General features: G+C 53.4%; 1 protein-coding gene across 3 annotated transcripts in view; it reads right to left on the reverse strand.

Moving 5' to 3' along the window:
• Window positions 1-7,962: 7,962 nt before the first annotated feature.
• PPP6R2 (protein phosphatase 6 regulatory subunit 2) overlaps window positions 7,963-24,627 on the reverse strand; it is a 52,781-nt gene continuing 36,116 nt past the window's right edge. For all 3 annotated transcript variants that reach the window (XM_050325023.1, XM_050325021.1, XM_050325022.1), the window contains 16 exons: window positions 24,388-24,514; window positions 23,572-23,724; window positions 22,459-22,656; window positions 21,804-21,868; window positions 20,843-20,958; window positions 19,932-20,017; window positions 19,558-19,638; window positions 19,042-19,139; window positions 16,746-16,803; window positions 15,753-15,880; window positions 14,708-14,877; window positions 12,947-13,109; window positions 12,464-12,552; window positions 11,061-11,268; window positions 8,878-9,033; window positions 7,963-8,141 (listed from right to left, as the gene is read on the reverse strand). In XM_050325023.1, coding sequence (XP_050180980.1) covers window positions 8,090-8,141; window positions 8,878-9,033; window positions 11,061-11,268; window positions 12,464-12,552; window positions 12,947-13,109; window positions 14,708-14,877; window positions 15,753-15,880; window positions 16,746-16,803; window positions 19,042-19,139; window positions 19,558-19,638; window positions 19,932-20,017; window positions 20,843-20,958; window positions 21,804-21,868; window positions 22,459-22,656; window positions 23,572-23,724; window positions 24,388-24,514 — 1,948 coding nt within the window. In that variant the 3' untranslated portion in view covers window positions 7,963-8,089. The remainder of the gene's footprint in view (window positions 8,142-8,877; window positions 9,034-11,060; window positions 11,269-12,463; window positions 12,553-12,946; window positions 13,110-14,707; window positions 14,878-15,752; window positions 15,881-16,745; window positions 16,804-19,041; window positions 19,140-19,557; window positions 19,639-19,931; window positions 20,018-20,842; window positions 20,959-21,803; window positions 21,869-22,458; window positions 22,657-23,571; window positions 23,725-24,387; window positions 24,515-24,627) is intronic.

The following is a 24,627-nucleotide window of genomic DNA, read 5'->3' on the forward strand; positions in this document are numbered from 1 at the left end:
AAGCCCGACCCAAACCAGGATGATGCCAGAGGGCGTCGATTCCATACAACATTCCTGGTGTTCTCCGCTCCTGGCATCGGCTGCGATGGAAGGGATGAACAATTTTCAGAGGGAAAGGATTTTTCTGGGACTGTTAGGGCTGGAAAATCACTTTTCATTCCAAAAAAAAGAAAAACCCACCAAAATTCATCAGAGGAATATTTATATTCCACAAGGGGAAAATATTTACAGGCCAAGGAGGTTTTAATTTAAATTACACCTTAAATAATAAAATATTTGGTATTAAATATTAGTTCTATTCAAGCAGAAAAAGAGGGACAACCCATTTTTTCGGTGCTTTTATAAGCCCGGTTTCTCTCCTGCTCGGACAGATCCGATGCCCAGGTTGGAGCTGGGGATCCATTTGGAGCAGATGGGAGGACACAGACACCACGTTATCCTTGCATCCCGAATCCATGGCAAGTCCAGGCAGGGAGGGAAAGGGGCCTTGGGGGTCCTTCTGGATCCTCGTGGGTCCCTGGGGCAGCTCCCAGTGACCAAGTCCCATCTGGCTCCACTGGGAGCTGGGATTGCAGCCGGGGCTCCGTGATGACACCAGGGATGGATCAACTGGGAAACAGGGATGGACTGACTGGAATACAGGGATAAGGAGCTGAAAGGGGTAAGAGGATGAGCACAGGGAACAGAAATACCTTTGCCGGGATCTGGATGGATTTAAGGCACTCGGAACAACAGTGGGATATTTGGGAACGTCCGCACAGCGTGGGCTCCTGGATGTGGGATGTTCCCCTTCCCTGTCTCCCGCTGATCTGGGGGTGGGACATGACTTGGCTCCAAGCTGGAATGAGAAGCAGCGGCTCCTTCCGGACTAAACCCAAGGCACTGGGATTACCCTGGAACTTCCAGTGTGGATCAGTGCCGTGCCCTGGAGAGCTCAGGGCTCCGAGGACTCGGAGCTGCGAGTGCCCAAGGGAGCAAAACGCCTTTTCCTGGGAGAGCTGCAGGTCCAGAGAAAGGGGGAGGAGCTTGGAGCTTCCCATGGGAATAGCAGGGATGTGATGACATACATGGGAATTACATGCAAATTTACAGGATACGGGAAGGGGAAGGGGAAGGGGAAGGGAAGGAAGGGGAAGGGAAGGAAGGAAGGGAAGGGAAGGGAAGGGAAGGAAGGGAAGGGAAGGAAGGGAAGGAAGGAAGGAAGGAAGGGAAGGGAAGGGAAAGGGGAAAGGGGAAAGGGGAAAGGGGAAAAGGGGAAAGGGGAAAAGGGGAAAAGGGGAAAAGGGGAAAAGGGGAGGGATTTTCCACAAAAAGCCATTTTTCCAGATGTGCTGTGGCCAGTGAGCCACTGTTTGGAGTTTGAACCTTCTTGGGATGATGAGAGAGAGGAGCAGGGAAAGGGGTGAAGTCTCAGTGCAAAGTCACTGCCACAGAAGGGAAGGGGCATGGAATGACTGCCAGGACCAGGGAACGACTGCCAGGACCAGGGAATGACCGCAAGGATCAAGGATCGACCGTGAGGACCAGGGAACAAATGACTGAGAAGACCAAGGAACAGCTGCAAGGACCGAGGAACGACTGCAAGGACCAAGGAATAACTGCAAGGATCATGGAATTCCATGGAATTCCAACGGCCACGGATGACAGAACAACTGCAAGGCCCGTGGAAGGACTGCAAGGACACACGTGAGGCCCACGGGACACACTCCAGAGCTCGCTCCAAACCCACCACCAGCAGGGGAATCGCTACAGCATTCCTAGAATTCCTACAAAGTTCTGCAAAACTACCTCTGAGCATCAAAATTACAGGATAAAAGATTTCTTTTTTTTCATAGTTTACATATTGTCCAAGGAGTTTGAGGGAATCAAAAATAGAAGGGGAAGGATCTGCCCTCTAGAGAAGGGAAGAACATCCCTCCCTCCCCCATCAGCATCAGATACAAAAATACACTTTACACAGGGGGGGGATATCCCACTGTCCCACTGCTGCTGGGAGGGGTGACAGCCCCGGAAACACAGGGAATTCCTGTACAAATCCAAGCAGGAGGTCACCACAAAGCCCTTCCAGGAATGAGGTAAGTGAGGTTTGGATGAGAAAAGCCAAGGTGGAGGAGCCAAATTGTTTCATTTTCTGTAACATCTGCCACGAAGTTGAGCCATAAATGTACGTGGAAAAGCGGGTTTGCTGGGAACTTCCCATCAGCAGCGACCACGGAGGGAATTGGGATCGGAAATCTCCCTCTCACCCCAAAGCCAAAGCTGATCCAACCCACCCTTCCAAAGAATCTTAAACTGACACTGAACTGAACATTAGAGATGGTCCAACACCCCCCAAGGTCCCCACTGGTGCCACCTGCCACGCGTCACTAATGAACCGACACCTGCAATTATTAATTAACGTTTAGGATGATCTCAAGTTTGGGATGTTCTCAAGTTTGGGACATTCTTGAGTTTGGGACACTTTTCGAGTTTGAGATGGTCTTGATTTTGGGACTGTTCTCAAGTTTGGGATGCTGTTTGGCTTGGTTTGTTCTTGGGTTTTGGGTTATTCTCGAGTTTGGGATGTTGATGGATTCAGGTTTTTCTCAGCTTTGCTTTTTCTTGAGTTTGGGATGTTTCTGAACTTGGGTTATTCCTGTGTTTGGGATGGTCTCACGTTTGGGACCCTTTTCCCCTCAAAAACTGTTTCTTGATTGGATGGAGGCCCCCCCCATCAGTACCTTCTGTCCACAACCCCAAACCTGCCGAGACAACACTTATTAACAAGAGGACTGAAGTCCCTCCCAGCCCAGGGACAGAGGTCTGAGTGCCCATTCCCAGCACAAGGAGTTCTCCCCTGTGCCAGCAGACACAGGACCCTCCTCCAGCTCCAGCTCTGGAATGCTCTGATCCCGAAGGGAAGAGCTGTGACGGGTCCATCGCACCTACAAAGCACCACAACCCAAACCCAGCAAAGGGAAAGATCCCACTGCGACCGGATCCACCCCACACCGCCCCAAGGGCACAGCAGTCCCAGACAAACACCTAAATCCCGGCTATTTTAGGGATGCACATGACTGCTCCCAACACCAACACAGCTGTCTGCCTCCAAGGCTGAGTTCAGGAGATTCCAAGGAGCCTCCAGCTCTTCCCTGCCCAGGTTGCTCTGGAAAAGCAGGCTCAGCCCTAAACCCCAGCACAGTCTGCATTCCAGGGTGGCACATTCCTTTCACCCTGATGAGGGAAAACACCCAGGTCAGGGGGAGAAGAGCGAGAGGGACAGTACGTGTCACGGAGCCAGAAGCCAACAGGGATGGGAAATGCCCTCTGGAAGCACAGAACAGCTCCCAGCCCCGGCGTGTGCGGCGGCAGCGGCGACGAGGCCACGGGAATTCTCTGGGGGCAGCACCAACCCAAGGAGCCCCGGTCTGAACCAGTTCACAGCAAGACCCAAGAGACTCAACATCAGCAAGATGGGTACAGCAGGATTACACCCCAGATACAACCCTGGATACACCCCAGATACACCCTGGATACACCCCACATACACCCTGGCACAGCTCCCCAGTCCCCTCAGCTCTTCACTGTGCATCAGATTTGGGGGGTTTTCATTCCATGGAGTCCCCACCCCACCCCCTGTGAACGGACACTGCAAGGTCTCCTCAGAGCCAGGGGCATCCTCCCCCCTTGGCTGGTTGGGTTTAAGGGCCTGTGGTGTCCAAAGCAAAGACTCTCCTGTTTGGTTGGGTTTTCCTGGTCTGTGACGTCCAAAGCACAGAATTCCCCAGGCCAGCAGCTCCCAAATCATGGACCTGCAGCCCCCACACGCCCTCTCAGAGCCTCCTCTTGCCCAGGGCTGGGAGGGGATAAGGAACTGAACTTCACCTCCAGGAGAAGCAGCTGAAAAGGTTTTATTTTAAAGCTGGGCTTGGCAAAGAGCGTGTGAGGGCTGGGGCTGCCTTGGGAGCACCCAAGGCGCTGGGCACCTCCTCCACCCCCCTCTGGGCAGCAGCTGGGGCTCTGCCACCCAGCAGGGTCATCCTGGCCAGGGGGAAGAACGGAACCGCTGAGGAAAGGGGGCTCTTGGATCGGCACAGAACCCGACGGATGAGCGAACGGTGACAAACTCCCCCAGGAGATGGTTCAGTGCAGAGATGTCACCTCAGGCAGCGCTGGCAGAGCCCCAGCCCCGGGCTGGGCAGGAGGGACAGGAAGGCACCAGGTGGCTGCAGGGACCCAGCCCAGGCTGGAGCAGGACGGAGCCGCAGCGTGGTGTGAACGGAGTGACCGGCACAGGGCTGCGCTACAAGTGATGCCACTGATAAACCAGGATGTTAATTACAGATCACTGGCCAATTGGGGGGGGGAAATGGTTCTGGGATGCCACTGGAGAACAAGAAAAAGCCATTGGAATTGTACTGCCTTCAGATATGTTCTTTGGGAATGTTCCCCTTCACCTTCCCCCACCCGCTCCCCCAAACCCTGCCCTGGGCAAAGGGATGTCTGACCCTTTTGGAACAGATGCTGAGGGAAACACTGAGGTTTGTTTTTTTTTTTTGTGATTTCTTTTTTAGCCATTTTTGGTCTTTTTTTAATCTGTGCACCGTGGGTTTCCATTCTGCTGCCCACCTGCAAGTGTCCACCTGGGACACTCACAAAATTTGTGTCAGGCTTTGCTGAGGACACAGCATCCAAACAAACACCTGGGATTTTGCCTGACATGACTGTTACAGCTCAAGAGAAGCGTGAATTCTGGTTTTTTTGGGGGGGAAATGTTGTCAGAAGATTGGTGACGCTCCAGCTTTATCCACTGTGGGATGAGGTCTCCACAGCTCCACTCTCCTCACAGGGGTTTGGGACTGCAAACCCCCCAGTTGTGCTCCCCTTCCCCCCCTGTGCTCCCAGGGTTTCCCTGCCCAGGTTTCTCCCAACATCCCTCTGCATGGGTACAAATATGCATGGAATAACAAAAATACAGGTCTGCAGACACACACAGCAGCAGGCAGGTCAATCCTATACAGGACAGGCACCCTATGGATATGGACAGATCCCAACCTCTGCACAGAGGGAGCAGGGACAGAGATGAGCAGAATCTGAGCTGAGCAAGCCCAGGGAGTTAAAGGGACAGGTGGGGTCAGGAAATCCACTTTCACACCCAACAGATGTGGCTCCAGCCCTGGGAGATGGGATGCCCAGACTCAGAAGGACATTCATTCCTGGTTTGCCTCTAAAATCATCGGAGCCGGGTAAGGAACCTCCCGACTCTGGATCTGCTCTGAACAGCAAACCCTGACACACCAAGCAGGAGGAGGTTCGTGTGGATCAGCATCACGTCGTGGCTGGTGTGAAGGACAGTCCCACGGGAGGAATGAGGTAATTCAGAGCTCCAATCCCACAGGAGGGATCACCCAGTGGCACAGAAGCCACGGAGCTCGTGCATCTCTGACTGCCAGTGACACGTCTTAGCACAAACCAGGCACAGGTCATCAAATTAATCCACCAAGGTAACGAGTGCCCCGGTACCCACCCCGTGTTTGGAGCTGCTCGCTGGATAAGCCCGTGGATATTGTCATTAAAGCTCTCCCTGGCACTCAGAGACTCGGAGCAAGAGCTGACGAACGCCAAGCTCGGAATCTGCAGCGGAAGGCACAGACAGACACGTCCTCTCGGAGCCATCCGGGGGTTATTGCTGCCAGCAGCCCTGTGGCCCAGCCCTGGGGGAATTCCTGCTCCCAAACCACGGCATTCCCAGCACAGCAGGCAGGCAGAGCTGGAGGTGACCCCGACTGTGACATGACCCAATGCAAAGCTCGTTTCTCTGACTGGTGAGGTGGATGAGAACGGATCGAAGCCAGAAGGATGAGCAAACTGTGCCTGCTAGGGACATTTTCCCCTCATCTCCTGATCCCAAATGGATCTGGTCATAATTGGTCAGGGTGGAACCACCAAGAACAGGCTGGCTCCTCCCTGGGACCGGAGCCCAGCCGTGGTGTCCAACAGCTGCTGAAGCTGTACCAGACAAATGATCTCTCAGCTCTCACAGTATCAGTTCTGGGGGCCAGAAGAACACCCAGAGAGACTCTGATTTTCAGCAGAACTCTAGCACCAATCCTTGGAAAATTAAGACTTGAATGTGTCTCCAGCCAGGAACTCAAACCTTCTGACAGTCACCCCTTCTGACAGTTCTGGCTCAGAGTGGGATTGATCCCCGGACACCAAGCAGGGGAACCAAAGCACGTGAGATTTTTCCCTCCCCAGTGCAATGTAAAACTTTAAGTTATTTCTTTTAAATTACAAGGAGTGAGTGAAGACTTCCAGACAGACCATGGCAGCACCCGCTTCCCGAGGAACTGCAGCTGGAGAATCCCCAGCCCTGCCAGCAGCACACGAGTGGCCCACAGCCCCAGCACAGCCTCCAGGAACCTCCAGGATACCCCATTCCCCAGGATTCCAGCAAGGCACACCCTCTGTTTTCCCCCAGAGCAGAACTGAGCAGTGTTTGGGCACAGAGGGACAAGCGGGTGCCGCAGGAACGGCGTCGCTGGACACACCGACCTCAACTGTGGGAACGCCTCGTTCTCCTCACTCCCCCCTCACACCTCACCACAGGGAAGGACATTCCACAAGCACCACAGACATCACAGCAAGAACAAAGGATTTCTGAGGAGGCCCCATGGCTGGGGAGCCACGGCAGGCCCTTTCACACTGGCAGGGCCAAGCCCCTCGTTCTGCTCGGGGGAGAATCTCCCTGCAAGGAGCTATTTGGGCTCCCTCTGTGTCAAGCTCCGTGAGCTCACTCCCAAGGGAACGATTTTCCAGGTCTTGTATCACTACTGGACACCTGCCAGGTGGGCTCCAGCACAGTGGCGGGTCCAGCTCGAGGGCAGAGCCTCACCTGTGTCCCCACAGCCCACCTGTGCCACCAGCACAGCCTTCCTGGGAGCAGGAGCTCCAGGCTGGGCAGGTCCCGTGTCCCAGCTCTGGGTGCTGCCCTTCCCCTGGCCCTGCCCTCCTGTTTGCCTCTCCCCCCACCACGCTGTGTCCCCCCAAAGCTCTCTCTGGGCAGGGTCACCAGGGGTGCCCACCCGGAGCTGGGAGGGGCCGTGTCCCTCTCCAATGTTGTCGCAAGGTACAAAGTGCAAAAGTGTTGCTGTTCCTGCATCCATTAAAAAACTTTAAAAACAGAACAAAACAAACAGAAAAAAGGATTTCCATAATCATTTGAAAATACATTAAGTCTCCAAAAAGCCACCAAAAGCCCTGGTCACCTCTGTGTGCTCTGGGTCCTGCTGGGCAGCAGAGCCACGGGCAGTGTCCTCTCCCTGGACACACCTGGACCACACCCCGGGCTCGGACAGGAGAGGCCAAGTGCTGACCCACCCCAAATGCTGCTCTGAACCACCAGTGTCCATGGGAGAGCAGGGAGCCATCCCTGGAATGCAGAGACACCTCACAGCACATCACCCCTCGGCCTCTGGCTCTGGACAACCACGGCCTCCCCTCCCACCCCAAACCTGCACCTCCAACCCCTCCCTGCTCCGTCCCGTGGAAGTGTTTGCATTTTCTCCTCCTATGAAATGTTTCTGATAAGGCTTTATTGCTATACAAAAGCGGTGCAAAGGCTGCCCGAGGACAGCTCCATCAGGAACTTTGGTCACACGACTGCGGGACTTCTTGTGCACTGTCCCCGTCCCGGCGTTAGACCTGCTACCTTTCCCAAGAGAAGCTGAAATACTGTGTGCAATAACACTCGGAAAATAGGACTTTGAACCCCAAATACAAAACAAACAAAAAAAAAAAAAACGAGGGAGAGAGGGGAAAGGGGGACAACTCAAATCAGGCAGAAGGCTTTGCTTGGGAAGAGCCCGTCATTCCTGTGAGGACTTAAACTGCTCAATGCTACATTTGGACAATGCGAAAGTGTCTCTCTGGACAGACTTGTTGGTGTTGGAACTGCGTGTCTGGTCCTCAATGCCAGCTCGCTCTCATCAATGCAGCATTTATTAAAAAATAAAATTAAAATGGAAAAAAAAAAATAATAAGAATTGACAAATTGCATCACCAGGAGCAGCCTGGCCTGGGTCACACACGTCCCGTGGCAGCGGCGGCATCAAGCGGGGCCGTTCAACGTGGCTTCGGCGCAGGGCAAGGCCTCTTCTTTCCTGGGGAGAAACCCAGAAGGAACATCAGGGACAGGGAACTGCTGGGACACGCTGGCTCCTAAGGCTTCCTTCACCCTGGCTGGAAATTCGCCTCTTTGGTGGGATCCGAGCCACCCTTCCTCTAGCTTTGTTTCTCCTGCCTCCTAAAGCGTCACCAGCCTTCAACAAGAACCTTCTCAGAGCCCGTCACAAATCAGTACATTGGAAAATCACATGGAGCCAGGAAATGGTTTGGGAAGGCACCTTAAACCTGTCTAGCTCCACCCTCTGCCAAGGGGATTAGGGGCACAGAGCAGCTCTCCTATGAGGAAAAGGCTGGAAGAATTGTGATTGTTCCCCTGGAGAGGAGAAGGCTTCAGGGAGACCTGAGAGCCTCTTCCAGGGCCTAAAGGGGCTCCAGGAGAGCCTGGAGAGGGACTGGGGACAAGGCCTGGAGGGACAGGACACAGGGAATGGCTTCCCAGCGCCAGAGGGTAGGGACAGATGGGATATTGGGAAGAAATTTCTGGCTGGGAGGGTGGGGAGGCCCTGGCCCAGGTTGTCCAGAGCATCTGCGGCTGCCCCTGGATCCCTGGAAGTGTCCAAGACCAGGCTGGATGGGGTTTGGAGCAATGTGGGCCAGTGGAAGGTGTCCCTGCCCATGGCAGTGATGGCACTGGGTGGGTTTTAAAGCTTTGTCCCCACCCCTCAGCAACCCCAGCCTGTCCCAGCAGGGCGGGTTTGTCCCCACCCTCACCTGTCTTTCGTGGCTGTTTCCGTGACGGCTGTGACGACAGGGGCCACTTTCTGGTGCCCCTCTGAGTGTGGGGCCACGTTGTTGAGGGCTTTGGGGGCCTTGGGTGACCCCGTGTCAGCGATGGCCATTTTCTCAACCACCACGGAGTCGGCGTCACTGTGGGAACAGGAACACGTTACAACAGCACCGGAGCTCCTGTCAGAGCCAAGGTCACAATGAACAGAAATGAACGGGGCTTGAACTGCAACAGAGGGGAAAATCACCCTCCTCCTCCTCCTCTCCCTGCACAGGCCACAGAAATCCCACAGAGAAATGAGAACTGGGATCGAAACGCAGCGTCCTGGAGGCTCTGGGCCCTAAAATCAACCAGCTACACCAAGAGTGTCAGTTCCTCCACGCAGGCATTCCCATTTCCTGCTGCACAGTCCGGGCTGAGGGTTCCCAGAACTGCCATTCTCTCAGCTCTCCCTGAACTGCTGGTTTGGCAAAGCCTGTTCTGCCGTGACACGGGCACTGACAATGCTCTGCCCCACAGACTCTTCCCAATTGGCCCCTTGAGGCTTCTGTGGGCACCTGGAAAATACTGAATTTAAGGACAGAACCTAAAATCCTGTGGAAGAAAAGCCCACGGACTGGATGTCCACGGGCAGCACGTTCAGAAGCCAAACACGAGAAATGAACTCGGAGGTGCCACAAAGCAGGGTCCTACAGCAAAACAGGACATCAAATCCTGGAAAAGGATATACTGGGGGAACAAACCCTCCAAATCTCCTCTGTTGGGACTGAAACCACCCAAATTTCTAACTGGGGAAGGGATTTCTGTGAAATTCTGGCATCTCAGGCAGAGAAGGAGCTTCCCCATGAACCACCTTCCCCCCAGGTTTCACCACTTCCTTCCCCCTCTTTCAGGGATGGCTGAGCTGGAATCCTGTTACCAGCTGCCAGGGGAGCTTTAATATGGAATAACAGAATCACAGCCTGGTAACCAGACATGTGATGGAGATTTGAGATCAAGGTTCTATTTCTGCAGCTGCTTTTCTTGAAAAAAAAAACCACCCTGACCATAAAAATGAGGAATAATGAGATCAAAACATTTCCCTTCCTCAAGGGCTCACATGCTCTTCAAAGGGAATGACTGCAAGTACAAAAATACACCTTGGAGAGAGGACAGGGATGGAGGAGATGGCAGAGAACTGAGCTGACTTCTCAGAAATGTCATTAGAAAACCACTTCCCAACACAAGAAATTGGGGCTCGTGAGACTTCAGTGGCTCAAAGATGAACTTAAAATCAACCACTGAAGTTTCCTGACCACTGAGGGGGGCAGGGAAATTCCTCTCCCTTCACCAGGCTCCTGGAAAATCACAGCTGGGAATGGAAACCTCCACCAGGGACACGCACAGACAAACCAAGGGGTCACACAAACCCAGAGAAGGAGTTTGTGTGGGGCTGTGGTCCAGGCAGATGATTCATAAGATTTATTGTCAGTCTAGAACAAACTCTGGTACCTATAAATATTTGGCATCAGTGTTCCAGCCTCAGCTGGTTTCAGCAGCTCCCTGAGTCCATAAAGGCCTGTCTGGGATGAGCTGACAGAGAAGGGAAACCAACAGACAGTGACAGATGGGACAGAAGGTGTCACCTGTCCCCTCACCTGAATCCCAGAGGTTGGAAAAGCCCTCCCAGCCCATGGATCCCCCTGTGCCCCATCCCCACCTTGTCCCCCAGCCCAGAGCACTGAGTGCCACGGCCAGGCCTGCCTGGGACACCTCCAGGGCTGGGCACTCCAAACCTCCCTGGGCAGCCCCTGCCAAAATGAGATGCTGAGAGCAATTAATGATCTGCAATCTCCCAGACTAAGGGTCTGTAAGGAATTCTGGCTATGGTCCCAAATGATCCAAGAGCTGCAGGCACAGGATACAACTCCAACAAACTGCTGCCCAGCTGCTCACAAATCCCAGGATGTGCTCCAGCTTTTTCTGGCATTTTGTGGTTTTTATCATTTATTGGCTGTGACATCGAGGGGAGAACCAGAGTCCAAGTCACACCTTCCCCTGCCTGGCTGGACACCCATCCCAGCTCAGACCCCCAGGGGAGGCTTTGATCCCCCTTTTCCGTGCGATCGCCCCCCCAAGCTCGGATCCTCCTTTCTGGCACCAGAAGTCCACGGAGGTCCCTTCCCACCTGGAGGTCACAGCCTTGTCCTTCCTGGCCTCCCCGAGGAGCTGGCTGCCATCCTGCCCCGTGGCCGTGCCCGCGGCTCCCGTGCCGGGCTCGGCCTTGTCGTCGTCGTCGTCGCTGTCGGAGCCGCCCGAGGAGCTGCTGTCCGAGGCCACCAGCGGCGCCTTCCGCGTCACACACACGTTCCACACGCAGGGAGAGCCGGGGCTGACTGCGGGAGGGGATGGCCCACGTCACAACCCCGGCACGAGGCCCGGGGACGGAACATCCTACTCACAACCCCGGCATGAGACCCCGGGAACGACCCCAGGTGAGGAGGGTGGTGTCAAACACGGCGTTTTCACAGAACCGTGGAATGGTTTGGGTGAGAAGGGACTTTAAAGATCATCCAGTTCCATTCCTTCCTAAAGGGAAGCTTAAAAACTGGAGGGGGGATTTGGAGAAGAGCCTGGAGGGACAGGACACAGGGAATGGCTTCCCACTGCCAGAGGGCAGGGATAGATGGGAGATTGGGAAGCAATTGCTGGTTGGGAGGGTGGGCAGGCCCTGGCACAGGTTGGCCAGAGAAGCTGTGGCTGCTCCTGGATCCCTGGAAGTGTCCAAGGCCAGGCTGGAGCAACCTGGGCCAGTGGAAGGTGTCCCTGCCCATGGCAGGGTGGGACTGAGTGGGCTTTAAGGTCCCTTCCCACCCAAACCTTCCTGGGATTCTGCAACTCTAAAGCCAGGTAGGGCTTTATTGAATGGGCTCTCCAGCTGCACAGGGAGAGCATCCCAAAAACCCCACATGGCAGGAGACAGAACCCTGCTTTCCCTCCCTCCCAGTGTCACCCACCTTTCCACAGTTACTACACAGAGAGGTTTAATTTACTTCCATCCAAGTCCTTTGATAAATGGTTTTTTCCCTGCTCAGGAGGGAAGAGGGAAGGGAGTCACACAGACTCCCAATGCCTCAGCACAACCACCAATGGAGGGACTTACCCTGACCCTGCAATTCTGGGGGAGCGATTTTATAATCAAGCGTAGTTAAAACAGGACTTCTGACCAGTTTATGGAATCATGGAATGGTTTGGGACCTTAAAGCCCACCCTGTCCCATCCCCTGCCATGGGCAAGGACACTTCCACTATCCCAGGTTGCTCCAAGTCCCGTCCAACTGGCCCTGGACACTTCCAGGAGAAATGAAATGTCTCTGTGATGGCAACTCCAACTTCCTTCAGAGTTCTTGCTGACAACGCTGTCCCAACAACCCCCCAGGGCTCCTGAGCTCCCCTCAACAGCCTGACCCCGGGATGAAATGAGCCCTCAGGGTGGGTGGCACTGCAGGGACGTTTTCCCTACACCTGGTGCTCCTGCAGAATTCCCAGTGGCCCAGTGCCACCCTGTGTGCCCAGCAGAGTTCTCACTCACAGTTCTTGTCCTGGCCCTGCTTCGGGGTCCCGCCGGTGTCGCCGCTTTCCGTGTCCACGGGGGAGCTGCAGCGAGGGCCTGACTCTGAGCTGAGGGGGGAAGAGCCTTGAGAACGGGAACAGGATCCCACTGCTTCCAAACAGCCCCGGCAGAAGGAATCATCAGGCCTTGACCTTTCCTTCCACGAGTATTTTTAACTTGTATAAACCTTATTAATTGACTGATTTTACTCCCCGAGTGCAGCAGCAGCAAAGGCACATGAGGTACCACAAGACAGGAATGCCAGCAGCAGTTAGGAGCACTGGGAAGCAGGAGGGAAGCAGGATCCAGGATAATCAGACAATATTAAAACATCAAAGGGGAAGCAGTGGGAAGGGGGAGGGAAGAAGAAAGGATTACAGCCCAGGCACTCCAGCAAAACGCATTCCAAACACTCCTCCACCCCAGAGCTCCAAGGAAAAACTGGAGTGCTGTGGCTCTTACCAGCAGAAGGGTTGGAAGTCTGTGAACTTGGCCCATCCCTTCTCCTCGGGCGCGGAGCTCTCCGGGGCGGCCGAGTCCCACACGCTGGACCCCACGTCCATGGCCACGCAGGGCGTGGGGGGCTTGGAGCTCACGGGCTCGAACACCGCCGTCCACCCCGCCCCTGGGGACAACAACAGCAGCCTCTGCAGCCCAGGAGCCCAGAGATCCTGGGCAGAACACCCTCCAGGGGTGCTCCTTCCCGACCTGCCTGGGAATATCCCTGTTATCCACAGGAGAGGCATCGACACAGAGAAATGCCAGGGACTCCCGGCTGAACTCCAGGTCCCTTCGCCCCTTTCAGCCATTCCAGCCCTACCTGTGGATTCTGGCAGTTGCAGGCAAGGAACTGACAAATGGATTAAAATGTTTAAGATCCCAGAAGTCACTTGGTAAGTTTGTTTTTTACAGTCCCAGCCTATTCCTTCTTCACCAGAACCTGTTCCCACTTCTAGTCCTACTCCATGCTTCCAGAGTCTCACAAATCCCACTTTTTGAAATGCCATTTTTCCTTACCTTCCTCAGGAAAGGGGAGAGCTCTGCAAACTGAATGAGCAGGGGAGACCCCCCCAGGAACTGAGCCCAAATTCCAGCTGAGGGCTCTGGAAGGGTGACAGGGCTGTCATACACCACCCACTGGGAGTGCCTGGTTTATACTGGTTCTTCCTAATAAACTGGGAACACCTGACACTTCCAGAGGGGTGCAGAGAGCAGGCAACTGGGACACCTCTGCCTGATGCTCCCAGTTACACCACCAAGGCACCACCCGGAAAAAGAAATGTTTTAAAACTGGAAATGCCTGGAGAAATGAGAAATGGAAGTCTGGGAAAACATTTTTTGTCCCCTGGATTTGTTCTGCTGTCAACACTGTGTGTCTCCTGCACTTCCACAGTGTTGTTTTCATGGTGAGGTGGGAAAATCCCTGAAGAGGCCAACAGGAAAGATGGAGAGGGACTTGGGACAAGGCATGGAGGGACAGGACACAGGGAATGGCTTCCCAGTGCCACAGGGCAGGGTTAGATGGGATATTGGGAAGGAATTGCTGGCTGGGAGGGTGGAGAGACCCAGGCACAGGTTGCCCAGAGAAGCTGTGGCTGCCCCTGGATCCCTGGAAGTGTCCAAGGCCAGGCTGGATGAAGCTTTCAACCTGGGTTAGTGGAAGGTGTCCCTGCCCTGTGGGACTGGATGGGATTTAAGGTCCCTTCCCACCCAAACCATCCTGTGATTGCATGAAAATCCTGTCCCTCTGCATCTTCCTCCAGGCTTTGTAAGGATGGCTTTGCAACAGGCAAAATACAACTGGAAAAGCAGGAGAACAGGCAGAGACCTGGAGTGTGGAGACACCTGGCAAAGGTCTGCACAGAACCCTTGTCATGTGAGGTGAGGAGATCCTCCAGAGGTGCTTTGACCACTAAAACAGCTGGGATTCACAGAATCACAGGATCATGGAATGCTTTGGTTGGAAAGGGCCTTAAAAACCACCTCATTCCAATGCCCTGCCACGGGCAGGGACACCTTCCCCTGGGATTATCCTTGTGCCTGTGGCTGCCTGAGCACAGCTGCTGTTCCGAGGGAGCTGGGCAGGACTCCAGCTCCCTGACAGTTCAGAGGCAGAAATGGACCCTGAAATTCCCATTTCTCCCGTGCACGGGTGGAACTGTGGACTCTCCACGGGAAACTGGCACTGTGCAAAGTGCTGCTGTGCTGCTGTACACCCCTTACCTTCAGAGGTGTCAGAGTCCTTCTGCTCAGAAATGTTGCTCTTGGGGCTGTTTGCTGAGGGGGGAGGTGGTTGCTGCTCCTCCTCCTCCTCCGAGTCCACGCTCCCGTCGTGGTCTCCGTTCTCCAGGTCGCTCTTGGACGAGCCCTCCGAGGTCTGTGATACCCCAAACCTGCACCAGAGCCCAGGTGAGCAGAACCCCAGTCCTCCCCAGCCCTCAGCTGCCCTCTCCCTGCTCCAGGGACACAGCCCAGGCACTGCCCAGTGCCTTTCCCAGGGTTATTTCCCCCAAAATGCACAGCCAGGCAGGGATCTGTGAGATCCCTCCAGTGACATCCCCAAGGGCTTTGCCAGTCCAAACTCATCTGCAGGGGCAGGAGTGTGCTGCAGTGACACGTCCAGGGCTGGAGCCACACAAACCAGGGGCAAAGGAGAGGATACTGGTGTGGAATGGACCCTGTGTGGGAGCAGGACCATCAGGGTGTTGGTGCTTGGCAAGGAAACACTGAGGTCTTGGTGGTTTTTCCTGTCCCCCTTGATCGTATTTTCAGATTCAGAATTAGAGAAGTGACTTTATTTGATAACTGGCTCCATCAAAGGGATGAAGGATTTGCAGAGCCTGAGATGCCCCTGGGAGGTCCCTTGTTCTCATGAAAAGCATCACTCTTTTTTCTTAATATTCTGAAAAACTTCTGTCTGCTCCCCTCAGTCTTAACTCCTCCTCCTCCTCCTCTCCAAAGATGAAGGAGTAAGTTCTAAGTATTTCACCCTAAGGGTGGGGATTTTTTAATATCTTTGATTTTACACCATTACAGGCTCAGTCCTTGGGTTTTTCCATTGTTACTGAATTCCCTTAAACCGGGTCTTTGTTGCACATTCAAGACAACCCCCAGCACACGTGGCCCGGGAAGTCCTCAGGGCTGTCAGACAGAAACCTCAGAGCCCCTCAGTAACACAAACATCAAACAACTAAGCACAGACTCGACTGAAATGTGCAGCTTCCCAACATTTAGTGGGGTGGAAAACAGTGCTTTGTTTTCACCTTACCGTGTTCTTGATTTGACCTGGGTTGCATAGGTGATCTCCTTGTCCTCCCAGATATCCTCCTCCTCCTCGTTGTCATCAAACTGCTGGATCCGCTCGTTGCAGCAGGCTTCGAACAGGGAGGCATTGGGCTAAAGGGCAGGGAAGGGAAACCAAATTCCAGTCATTCCTTGGAAAAGACTGAGGAAACCAAAGTCTGAGTATCAGACCAAACCAAGCTTTGCTCAGGAGCTGAGTCTGGGATCCCCTGGGATCACCCCTGTCCAGCTGCTGCTTTGCTTTGGGACAATAAAACAGGGAAGACCAGACACAGCCCGGTAAGAGTTGGATCCATAAGAAATCCAGCCCTCTCCATGCTTCCCTAATCTGTGTCTGGAAAGATTATCAAAGGTTGGGAGAATTGGGATTGTTTATCCTGGAGAAGAGAAGGCTCCAGGGAGACCTGAGAGCCCCTTGCAGGGCCTGAAGGGGCTCCAGGAGAGCTGGAGAGGGACTGGGGACAAGGCCTGGAGGGACAGGACACAGGGAATGGCTTCCCAGGGACAGATGGGATATTGGGAAGGACTTGCTGGCTGGGAGGGTGGGCAGGCCTTGGCCCAGGTTGGCCAGAGAAGCTGTGGCTGCCCCTGGATCCCTGGGAGTGTCCAAGGCCAGGTTGGACAGGGCTTGGAGCAACCTGGGCCAGTGGAAGATGTTCCTGCCCATGGCAGGGTGTGGGACTGGGTGGGCTTTAAGGTCTCTGTCCCACCCAAACCTTTCCATGATTCTGTGGTTCTAGGGACAACAGACTGACACTGCAGAGAGGGAATAAAATTCCTTAAATGCCAGGAATGGTATTTCTGAGGAAATATTTCTGGGGGAGACCCTCCGGGGTATTTGCAGCGCTCCCAGTTCCTTAACTGGACTCAGTGACCAGGGGGGACAAAAACCCTCCCAACGTCTGTCCTTTCCAAATGAAAGCAAGACCTGGGCAGGTTCAATAAATGCCACACTCACGCTGTCGTCATCCGCGTCGATGTTGAAGTTTATCTCTGCGATCCTGTCGAAGGGAGCGCTGGGGAGAGCAGGGAAAGAGCCTTCAGTGATGGCACAGAGGAACCTGTGCTTCCCCAGAGCCCCTGCAGGTGTTTGTTCCCTCAAGAGCCACTCCTGTGTCCGTGCACTGCTCTCCTCTCCCTTAGATGAAGGGTTATTTCAGCCTGGAGCATTCCCTGCTCATGGCAGGGGGTGGGACTGGATGGGTTAATCCCTCCCAACCCAACCAGACCCACTCCTGGATTCCATGGTTCAGATTTCCTCTCCTGGGGCTGATTCAATCCCTGAGGGAGCAACCTTTGCCACAAGCTCCTTGCTGTGGGGTTTTGGGGCTCCTGGCACTCCCAGCAGGGCTGGGCTGTTCTGAACCCTCATGGTGCCTGGGGGACATCAAGGCCAGCTCTGCTTTCACCAGATCCCTCCAGCTGAACCCAATCTCATCAGAAAAACTGAAATAAACTCAGGATTGATGAAAGAGAAGGAGCTGCACCCAGCTGCTCTGCAATTCCAGGCCTATGCTCACCCAGGAATTCCATGGGGCTGCATGAGACAGGACTCGGAGATGGCACTGATGGCACTGGGGAGGCCCCCCTGGAATCCTGGGGGAGTTCTGGGCCCTCAGACAGGAGAGCCATGGAGGGGCTGGAGCGTGTGCAGGGCAGGGAAGGGAGCTGAGAAGGGGCTGGAGCAGCAGGAGCAGCTGAAGGAGCTGGGGGGGCTCATCCTGGAGAAAAGGAGGCTCAGGGGGGACCTTCTGATCTGGGAGGGCTTTTCCAACCTCACTGATTGTGGAACTCTGTGAATCTCAGCGTGTGAGTGGCTCACACCCCCGGTGTGTCACTGTGCTGCAAAAACCATAAATGACCCAATTTGCTGTGTGGCCCCAGAGGAGCCCGCTGGGAGAACAGCAGAGGGAGCTGCAGCCCAAAAACTCCACATTCCCGGACAGTCTGGGCCAGGCAGAGTTTATCCACCCTGTTTAAAGAAAATGCCACTGTCCAAAGGCAGAGCAACATAAAGACTGTTCAGTTTAAAATACCATCCTGCAAATCCCCAGGACACTGAAACGTTATTAACATTAACATTTGTTAACTACTCCAATTCACATCTCCCACAGCTCCCAACGGCTGGCAGGGAGTACCAGTCTCACAAGATTCCACGTTTTGCAGTACTTTCTCCTTTTACCAATCCCAAATAAAGTGATAAAATCCCAGTCACAGACTTTTTTCAGCGTCATGTTCACTTTACAATGGTCAGGAGGCACCTTTGGCAGCTCCTCACAGAGTTTAACTCCTCCCCTGCACCTACACCCACACACAGGGTCACATTTGCTGCTGACACAAGTGAAAAATCTGTTTCATTTTATTTTTTTTTAAGTGTGTAGAACGAAGTGATCTCTGTTCGATTCAACTCTGATTCAGTCTGGAACTTTCTGGACTTATTAAAGTCCTGACACCTACAAGGCTCAGGAAGAACCTTGGATGAAGGACAGAGGTGCTGCCACACTCCCCTTGGGTCCCAAAGAATTCCTGGGATGGAAACAAACCCTCCAGCAGCTGAAGTGAAGGGGCAAAGCTGAGGAGCAGAACATTGGGATGCCCTGGAGCCCTTCTGTGTCCAGAACTAAATGGCTCCAGTTTCAGAACCGTTATGGCCAAGTGGGATGATCACAGTCCCAGGTACATCTTTAAGGAGAGGACGAGCTGCAGTTTTAATGGGATTAAAGTAATTCTATAAAAGCAGCAAATTCTGAGCTCTGAACTCAGCAAGTTGTGTAACATTAAATCCCCCTCTCCTGCCTCCTCTGAGCTGTCCTTGCTCCTCCTTATCTCTGTTCCCTTCCTCAGAAGGGAGTAAATGGCTCATTTTTCCGTGGACTCCATCAGACCACGATTCTTCCATTCCTAATTTTAATGAGGATTTAATTCCTTGGACAATATGTGTTTAATTGCCCAGAATCTGCTCCAATGCTTTGCTTTCTCCCCAATTAAACTTCTCCTAGAGCAGGGCTGGTTAATAATAATTGCATGTTTTATTCAAACCATTCCTCTTTAAAATGAAGAAATACTTTTCCTTGGTTCTACAACTGCCTTTGGAGAGCAGGGCCGGGCTCCCATAAAAACATGTTTTTCCCAGCCACCCATCCCTCCTCTGCTCGTTTCAAACCCAGGGAGGGAGAGGGAGGTCCATTTTAAACCTGAACCAGCAGAAAGGGGAGATGCAAAGAGGCCCAAATGCTAAAGAACCACAAACTCACTTGATGTTGTCGTCCTGGTCTGCGAACTCCTCATCGTTGAAGCCGAACTGATCCACGAAGTTGGCTGTCATCTGCTGGATCTGGTACTCGGAGAAGGCCTGGGAGAGGGACCCAAACCCACCATCACGAGGGTGTCCCGAGACATTCCAGGACCCTGCACTGAGCTGGGAGAAAAACCTGCCCTACAAGAGCACTAACAGCACCAAAAAGTGACAGACTTGGAGAAACCCTCACTCCAACCCCCTCCCCAAAGCAGGATCGCACACACACTTCTGTGAGGCCCGTGCTGACAACTCTGATCTGCTCCCAGCTCCTCCCAAGGACAGGTAGGAATTTCCACTGTGGGCTTCATTACTTTTGTTAAAAAGTTGTGGTGGGTTTTGTCATTGGGTTGCTTTCCCTCAGTGCTGCCCCAGAAACCCACCACGGACACCCAGAGGGTACTTCTGGCTTCCTCCAAGGGCAAACCAGAGCGGCAATTTTCCCGGGAATAGGGAAGGGCTGTTGTCAACTCACCTGTTGGAGGGTAAGTTCGTTGGGAAAAGCACTTTCGATGTCCTCATCCTCGCTGGAGGAGTGCAGGTGGTGGGTGCTCACCTGGGAGAAGGACCGAGGAATGAGCACCAGGGAAAGCTGAGAAAGCGCCAGTATTTTAGTTCCACCCCCACAAAGACCAAATCCCTCCCAGGAAGAGACTGGCCCGAGGAATAACATGGACTGGAGCTCATCAACACGGATCAGCTGCTGCTTGGAGAACTATTTTGGAATATGCTTTCTACGCTCTGTCCTTGAAACTCTTCAGAAAAACCAGCACAATGAGAAGGAAAACCAGAAATATCCCCTTTTTTTAGTGAAAGGACAGCCAGGAGAACTCGGGTGGCTGCGCTCACCAAATCCACCGTGTTCCTCCGGTTCGTCTCCGTCAGCGTCTCCTCCACGAAGCTCTCCCACCTCCCCCGGCAGTCCTCAGGCAGCTCTGCAATGAGAAGGGCACCACCAGATCAGCTCTGAGGGCACTGGAACCAAGCAAGGTGTGAGGGCTCTGCAAAGGGAGTCACTCCACTCGTGCTTTCCCAACCACAGCAAAATCTGCCGAGGAAGCCGCAGCTCTGGGGAGGCCAAACCGTAAGATGTGACCGGTGTGAACAACCTGAGCTCCCCTGGAGTTCTGTGGGCTAAAGATACACAACTTCTTCTACTCCACCTCTGTGCAAACAGCCACAATTCTTGTGTCTCTCTTGTCTTCAGAGAGGTGTAATAATTCTGTTATGGAATGGTTTGGGTGGGAAGGGACCTTAGAGCCCATACAGTGCCACCCCCTGCGATGGGCAGGGACACCTCCCACCAGCCCAGGTTGCTCCAACCTGGCCTTGGACCCTTCCAGGGATCCAGGGGCAGCCATAGCTTCTCTGCCCAACCTGGGCCAGGGCCTGCCCACCCTCCTAGCCTGGAATTCCTTCCCAATATCCCATCCAACCCTGCCCTCTGGCACTGGGAAGCCATTCCCCCTTGGCCTGTCACTCCAGGTCCTCACGGACAAGGAATAAGGATGCACAGACACCCCCCAGGAATGCTGCACAGAAATCCAGAAGAAGAGACTCCCTCTGGCCCCAAAGGATCCCTTCAGCCTCCGGCTGCAAAAACAAGAGCTCCAACATTTTGAGCCTCCCCGTACGAAAGCAAAGAGCAGCCAAATCCGCCAGCACATCCCGCAGTTCTGGGACACCAGGGCGTTCCACAAAGGGTCCTGCAGGGGTTGGTTGTTCCCTGAGGGGGAGCAGAGCCGAGGGCTGGGAGGTACCTTTGATGAAGTCGCTGATCTGGGCCTGCATGGGGCCCTTCTCCATGTTGTGCACCACGGCGTTGGCGATGCGCGTCAGGTGGCCCATGTTGCCCCTCCTCATCCCTCCTTCTGCCCTGCGGACACACAGCGGGGCGGTAGCACCGGGGCCTGGGCAGGAGCAGCCCCGGAACAGCCTCCCAGCCCCCCGGCATTCCAGGATTCCAGCCGCTTCCCTTCTCCTGGCGTTGGGAACACTCCCAAGGAACAACCGGGGATGTTGCCGGTACCTACAGAACCGGGCACTGGGCAAGGAAATTATTACCAGTAGGATTTGTTGTCGAGACAAGGGGTTGTAAGAGGGAAAAGACCAAAACCCCCAAAAACCATGAAACAAAAAAATCACCAAACCCCAACCCAGCAGTCCTGGCCTAAACCGGCTTCAGCAGGAACTCAAGAAATCAAAATAGTGAGGGAGGATCAAAACATTCCACTGGACAAGGAAACTGAAGCCTCTGAAGTATTTTCACTTTAATATGTTTTAGGATTTTTTTAATTATTTAGTTCTTATCACTGGAATCAGCACAAAACCCAAGGGGTTTATATTTATAATATAATTTATATATATTAAACTATGAAATATGGGGCAAATCCAGGCAAAAATGCTTGGCCACCTCAATTTCCACACAGTTTTCCACTGTAGGGAGAACATAACTATGGATTTAAAACAAAAATACAAGAAAGAAAAAAGTGAATGTTCTTTGTGATTTCCTGGGAAAGCAGCAGATTGTGTGTTTGGGATGAGGTGTTTAATGAGAGACACCCCAAAAAATAATCAGGCTTTCAAATGCTATGTGTGTTTGGGGAATTTGGCTTTCTCACATGCAGATCACCCCAATTCCAAATCCCAAAATCCCAGTGGGTTCAGACTGTAAATCCTCCCAACGGCTCAATGTGCAGCCCTGGAGCAGCAATTCCTTACTGGATTTTGTCATTGGCTTCCCAGGCATCCAGTATCCTCTGCACCAGGCAGCACTTCTGGAACAGCTGGAGGGAAAAAAAAAAAAGAGGGAGAACAGTCAGGATTTTCCAAAGGAACACTCACAGCCCACGAGTCTGAACGGGGGTTCTTCTGTTCCTCCCTTCACTCCTCAAACCCTCAGATTTCAGCACTTCCCTCGCCCAAGAATTCCTTCTTTCCCACTTCCTTTCCCTGAGGATCCAGGGAGAACAGCAACACCTGTAACATCCCCCCCTCTTTTGGGCTTTCCAGCAGCAGGAATGGAAACGCTGCTGGCGTCTGGAACCACAGCATGAAGGTTTCACCAGGAGGGCCCCTAAAGGGAAGCTGAAACGTGCTCAGGGAGGGGTTTTTTTTGTCAAAAATTTACAGGTATTTTTACTAAACAAATGGAATTAAAGACCGATGGATTCACGAGCCCATTGAACGCGGTGATTTTTACGTTTATTTTGTAACAGGAGGCTAAAAACAAACGTACAGAAGCGGATGCGGAGCCACGAGAACCAACAATAAACAACGACAGAGTACTAAGAATAAAAACTCCCGCTCTGGAACGGTTGATCCACCGATTCCCGGTGGATCCAGCGCAGAGGGAACCCGGGCTGGGGTGACTCACGTGGGTGACCATGAGGTTCTCGGGGGTGTTGGCCGGAGGCTCCGCGTGCGCCGCGTTCCCGTTCGGAGCCTCCTCTTTGCTCTCCTGCTCGCTCGTGGGGGGCTTTCCCTCTTGCACAGAGTGGGACAGGATAGCTGCTATGGACAGTTCCACTTGGAAATGCAAAAAGTTATTCCACGTGTATTTAAAAAATAAGTCCTGGAAGAAAGAGGAAGAAGTAGAAGAATTCAGTCTGGATAAATCTTCCCATTTTTAACAGTCAGTCATCTGTAGGGACCTTTCCAGCCCCAACCATCCTGGGATTCTGTGACTTTGTGATATTAAATCATTGCCCAACTTGTTTAATCAGCAATTCCACTAAAACAATTTTCCTTCTCCACCCCAGTAGCCACTGAGGGCTGGCTGGGCTCTGCTGCCTCTGGATTCCCAAGTGCTCAGTTTATTGGGAAATAAATGAACATTTCCCAATAAACTGAGCACTTGGGAATCCTCTCGCTCCCAGGCAGGACTCACAGCACAGATGTGCTGAAAAAAACAACCTAACTATACTGTGGCTGATTTAATCCTAAAAAAAGAGTAACTAATAATTTCAAAGTATGGAAATAATTCCCTTAAGGCTGCCCAGTTTATATCAGAACCTTCCAGACCTGGTCCCTGTTCCCAGCAGGACAATCAAAGGAGGTGTCCCGGGAAGGCCTGGCCATGGCACTCAGTGCTATGGGTTGGGGGACAAGGTGGGGATGGGGCACAGGGTGGCTCCATGGGCTGGGAGGGCTTTTCCAACCTCTGGGATCCTGGGATGCTGTGAGGAAGTCCAGTTCCCAGCACTACAGGAGCTCACACACACACACACACACAACACAACCAGAGTGTTTCACACATCCTCCACTGCATTAACAAGAAATGTTAAGTGTGAGGCTCAGTTCCAAATCCCAAACAATTGGATTTGGATCACAAAGGCTGTTCCAGGGCTGGATGCTCCTGCAGTAGATTAGAGCCAGTAATTAGGCTCCAGCCCCCTCGTGCCAAGGAGATGAAAGGGAAAGCAAAACTGTTCCCAGTGGGAAGTCCTTCCCCCTCTCCCCACTCCCGGTGTCCCGCTGGGATACTCACAAGTAATAAATCCATGGTACTGAGTCTGCATAGTTCCTGATTAATACTGGGAGTGTTGGTGTGGAGCAGCGCCGCGATGAGCCGGGAGCCGTGGAGCCGCGCGTTCCCCAGCGGCTCCTCCAGGACCCCGATCGTGGTCAGGATTGCGGATTTCTGCAGGAACAGGGCGGGGTCCAGCTCACACCAGCACCCCTCCAGGGCACACACACACAGGGGGTTCGCTCCCCAGCGACAGCAGGAGGAGCCACGGCCAGGAATTACACCCCGAGTTCCACCTCAACGCCAGGAAGAACTTCGTGCCACGGAGGTGGCAGAGCCTGGAGCAGCTGCCCAGGGAGGGGGTGGAGTGTCCCTCTCCAGAGACATTCCAAACACATCCGGACATGTGCCTGTGTCACCTGCTCCGGGTGACCCTGCCTGGGCAGGGGATGGTCTCCAGAGAGCCCTTCCAACCCCGACTATCCTGGGATTCTGGGATTTCACAGAACCACTTCATTTCTCCGCAGGGAAACCTAAACCACCCTCCCAGTCCCTATGACCACTGGGAGACTCTGACCTCCAAATCTGAAGCTTAAAACCCAAATATCCACTAATTAAAAGTCCCTTCCTCTTCACCATCCTCACTCAGTTCCCCAGTCCCAAGTGTATGTTTTTCTTGGATTTCCCTGAGCACAACAGCTCTCAGATTCCTCCTGCCTAACCCCTGAGCACCTGAATTATCACACTGACGAGTGAATTCTCCTCCCCAGGCCCTCTGCCTGTGGCAGCCTCCTGCTCTTGGCAGTGCCCAGATCTGTGTGCCAGCACACACCCTACCTTGGGTGGGCTGAGCAGCAGCTGGTGGAAGTCCTTGAGCCGTGGTTCGATCCCGTGCAAGATGCTGCTGTTGACAGTGTAAGACCTTTCGAATCCCTGAGTGTACGAGTCCATCAGTCCTTCCACTCTGCCAGGGGAAGAGCAGGACAATTCCCTCGGCATAAATCTTCCCGTTTTTTTAACAAACCACATGGTAGCACACGGTCTTTCAGGTCCATTCCAACCCAAACCACCCAGGGA

This window comes from Myiozetetes cayanensis, unplaced genomic scaffold, assembly GCF_022539395.1.
Source record: "Myiozetetes cayanensis isolate MyiCay16 unplaced genomic scaffold, myiCay2020 scf3, whole genome shotgun sequence".
Classification (NCBI taxonomy): domain Eukaryota; kingdom Metazoa; phylum Chordata; class Aves; order Passeriformes; family Tyrannidae; genus Myiozetetes; species Myiozetetes cayanensis.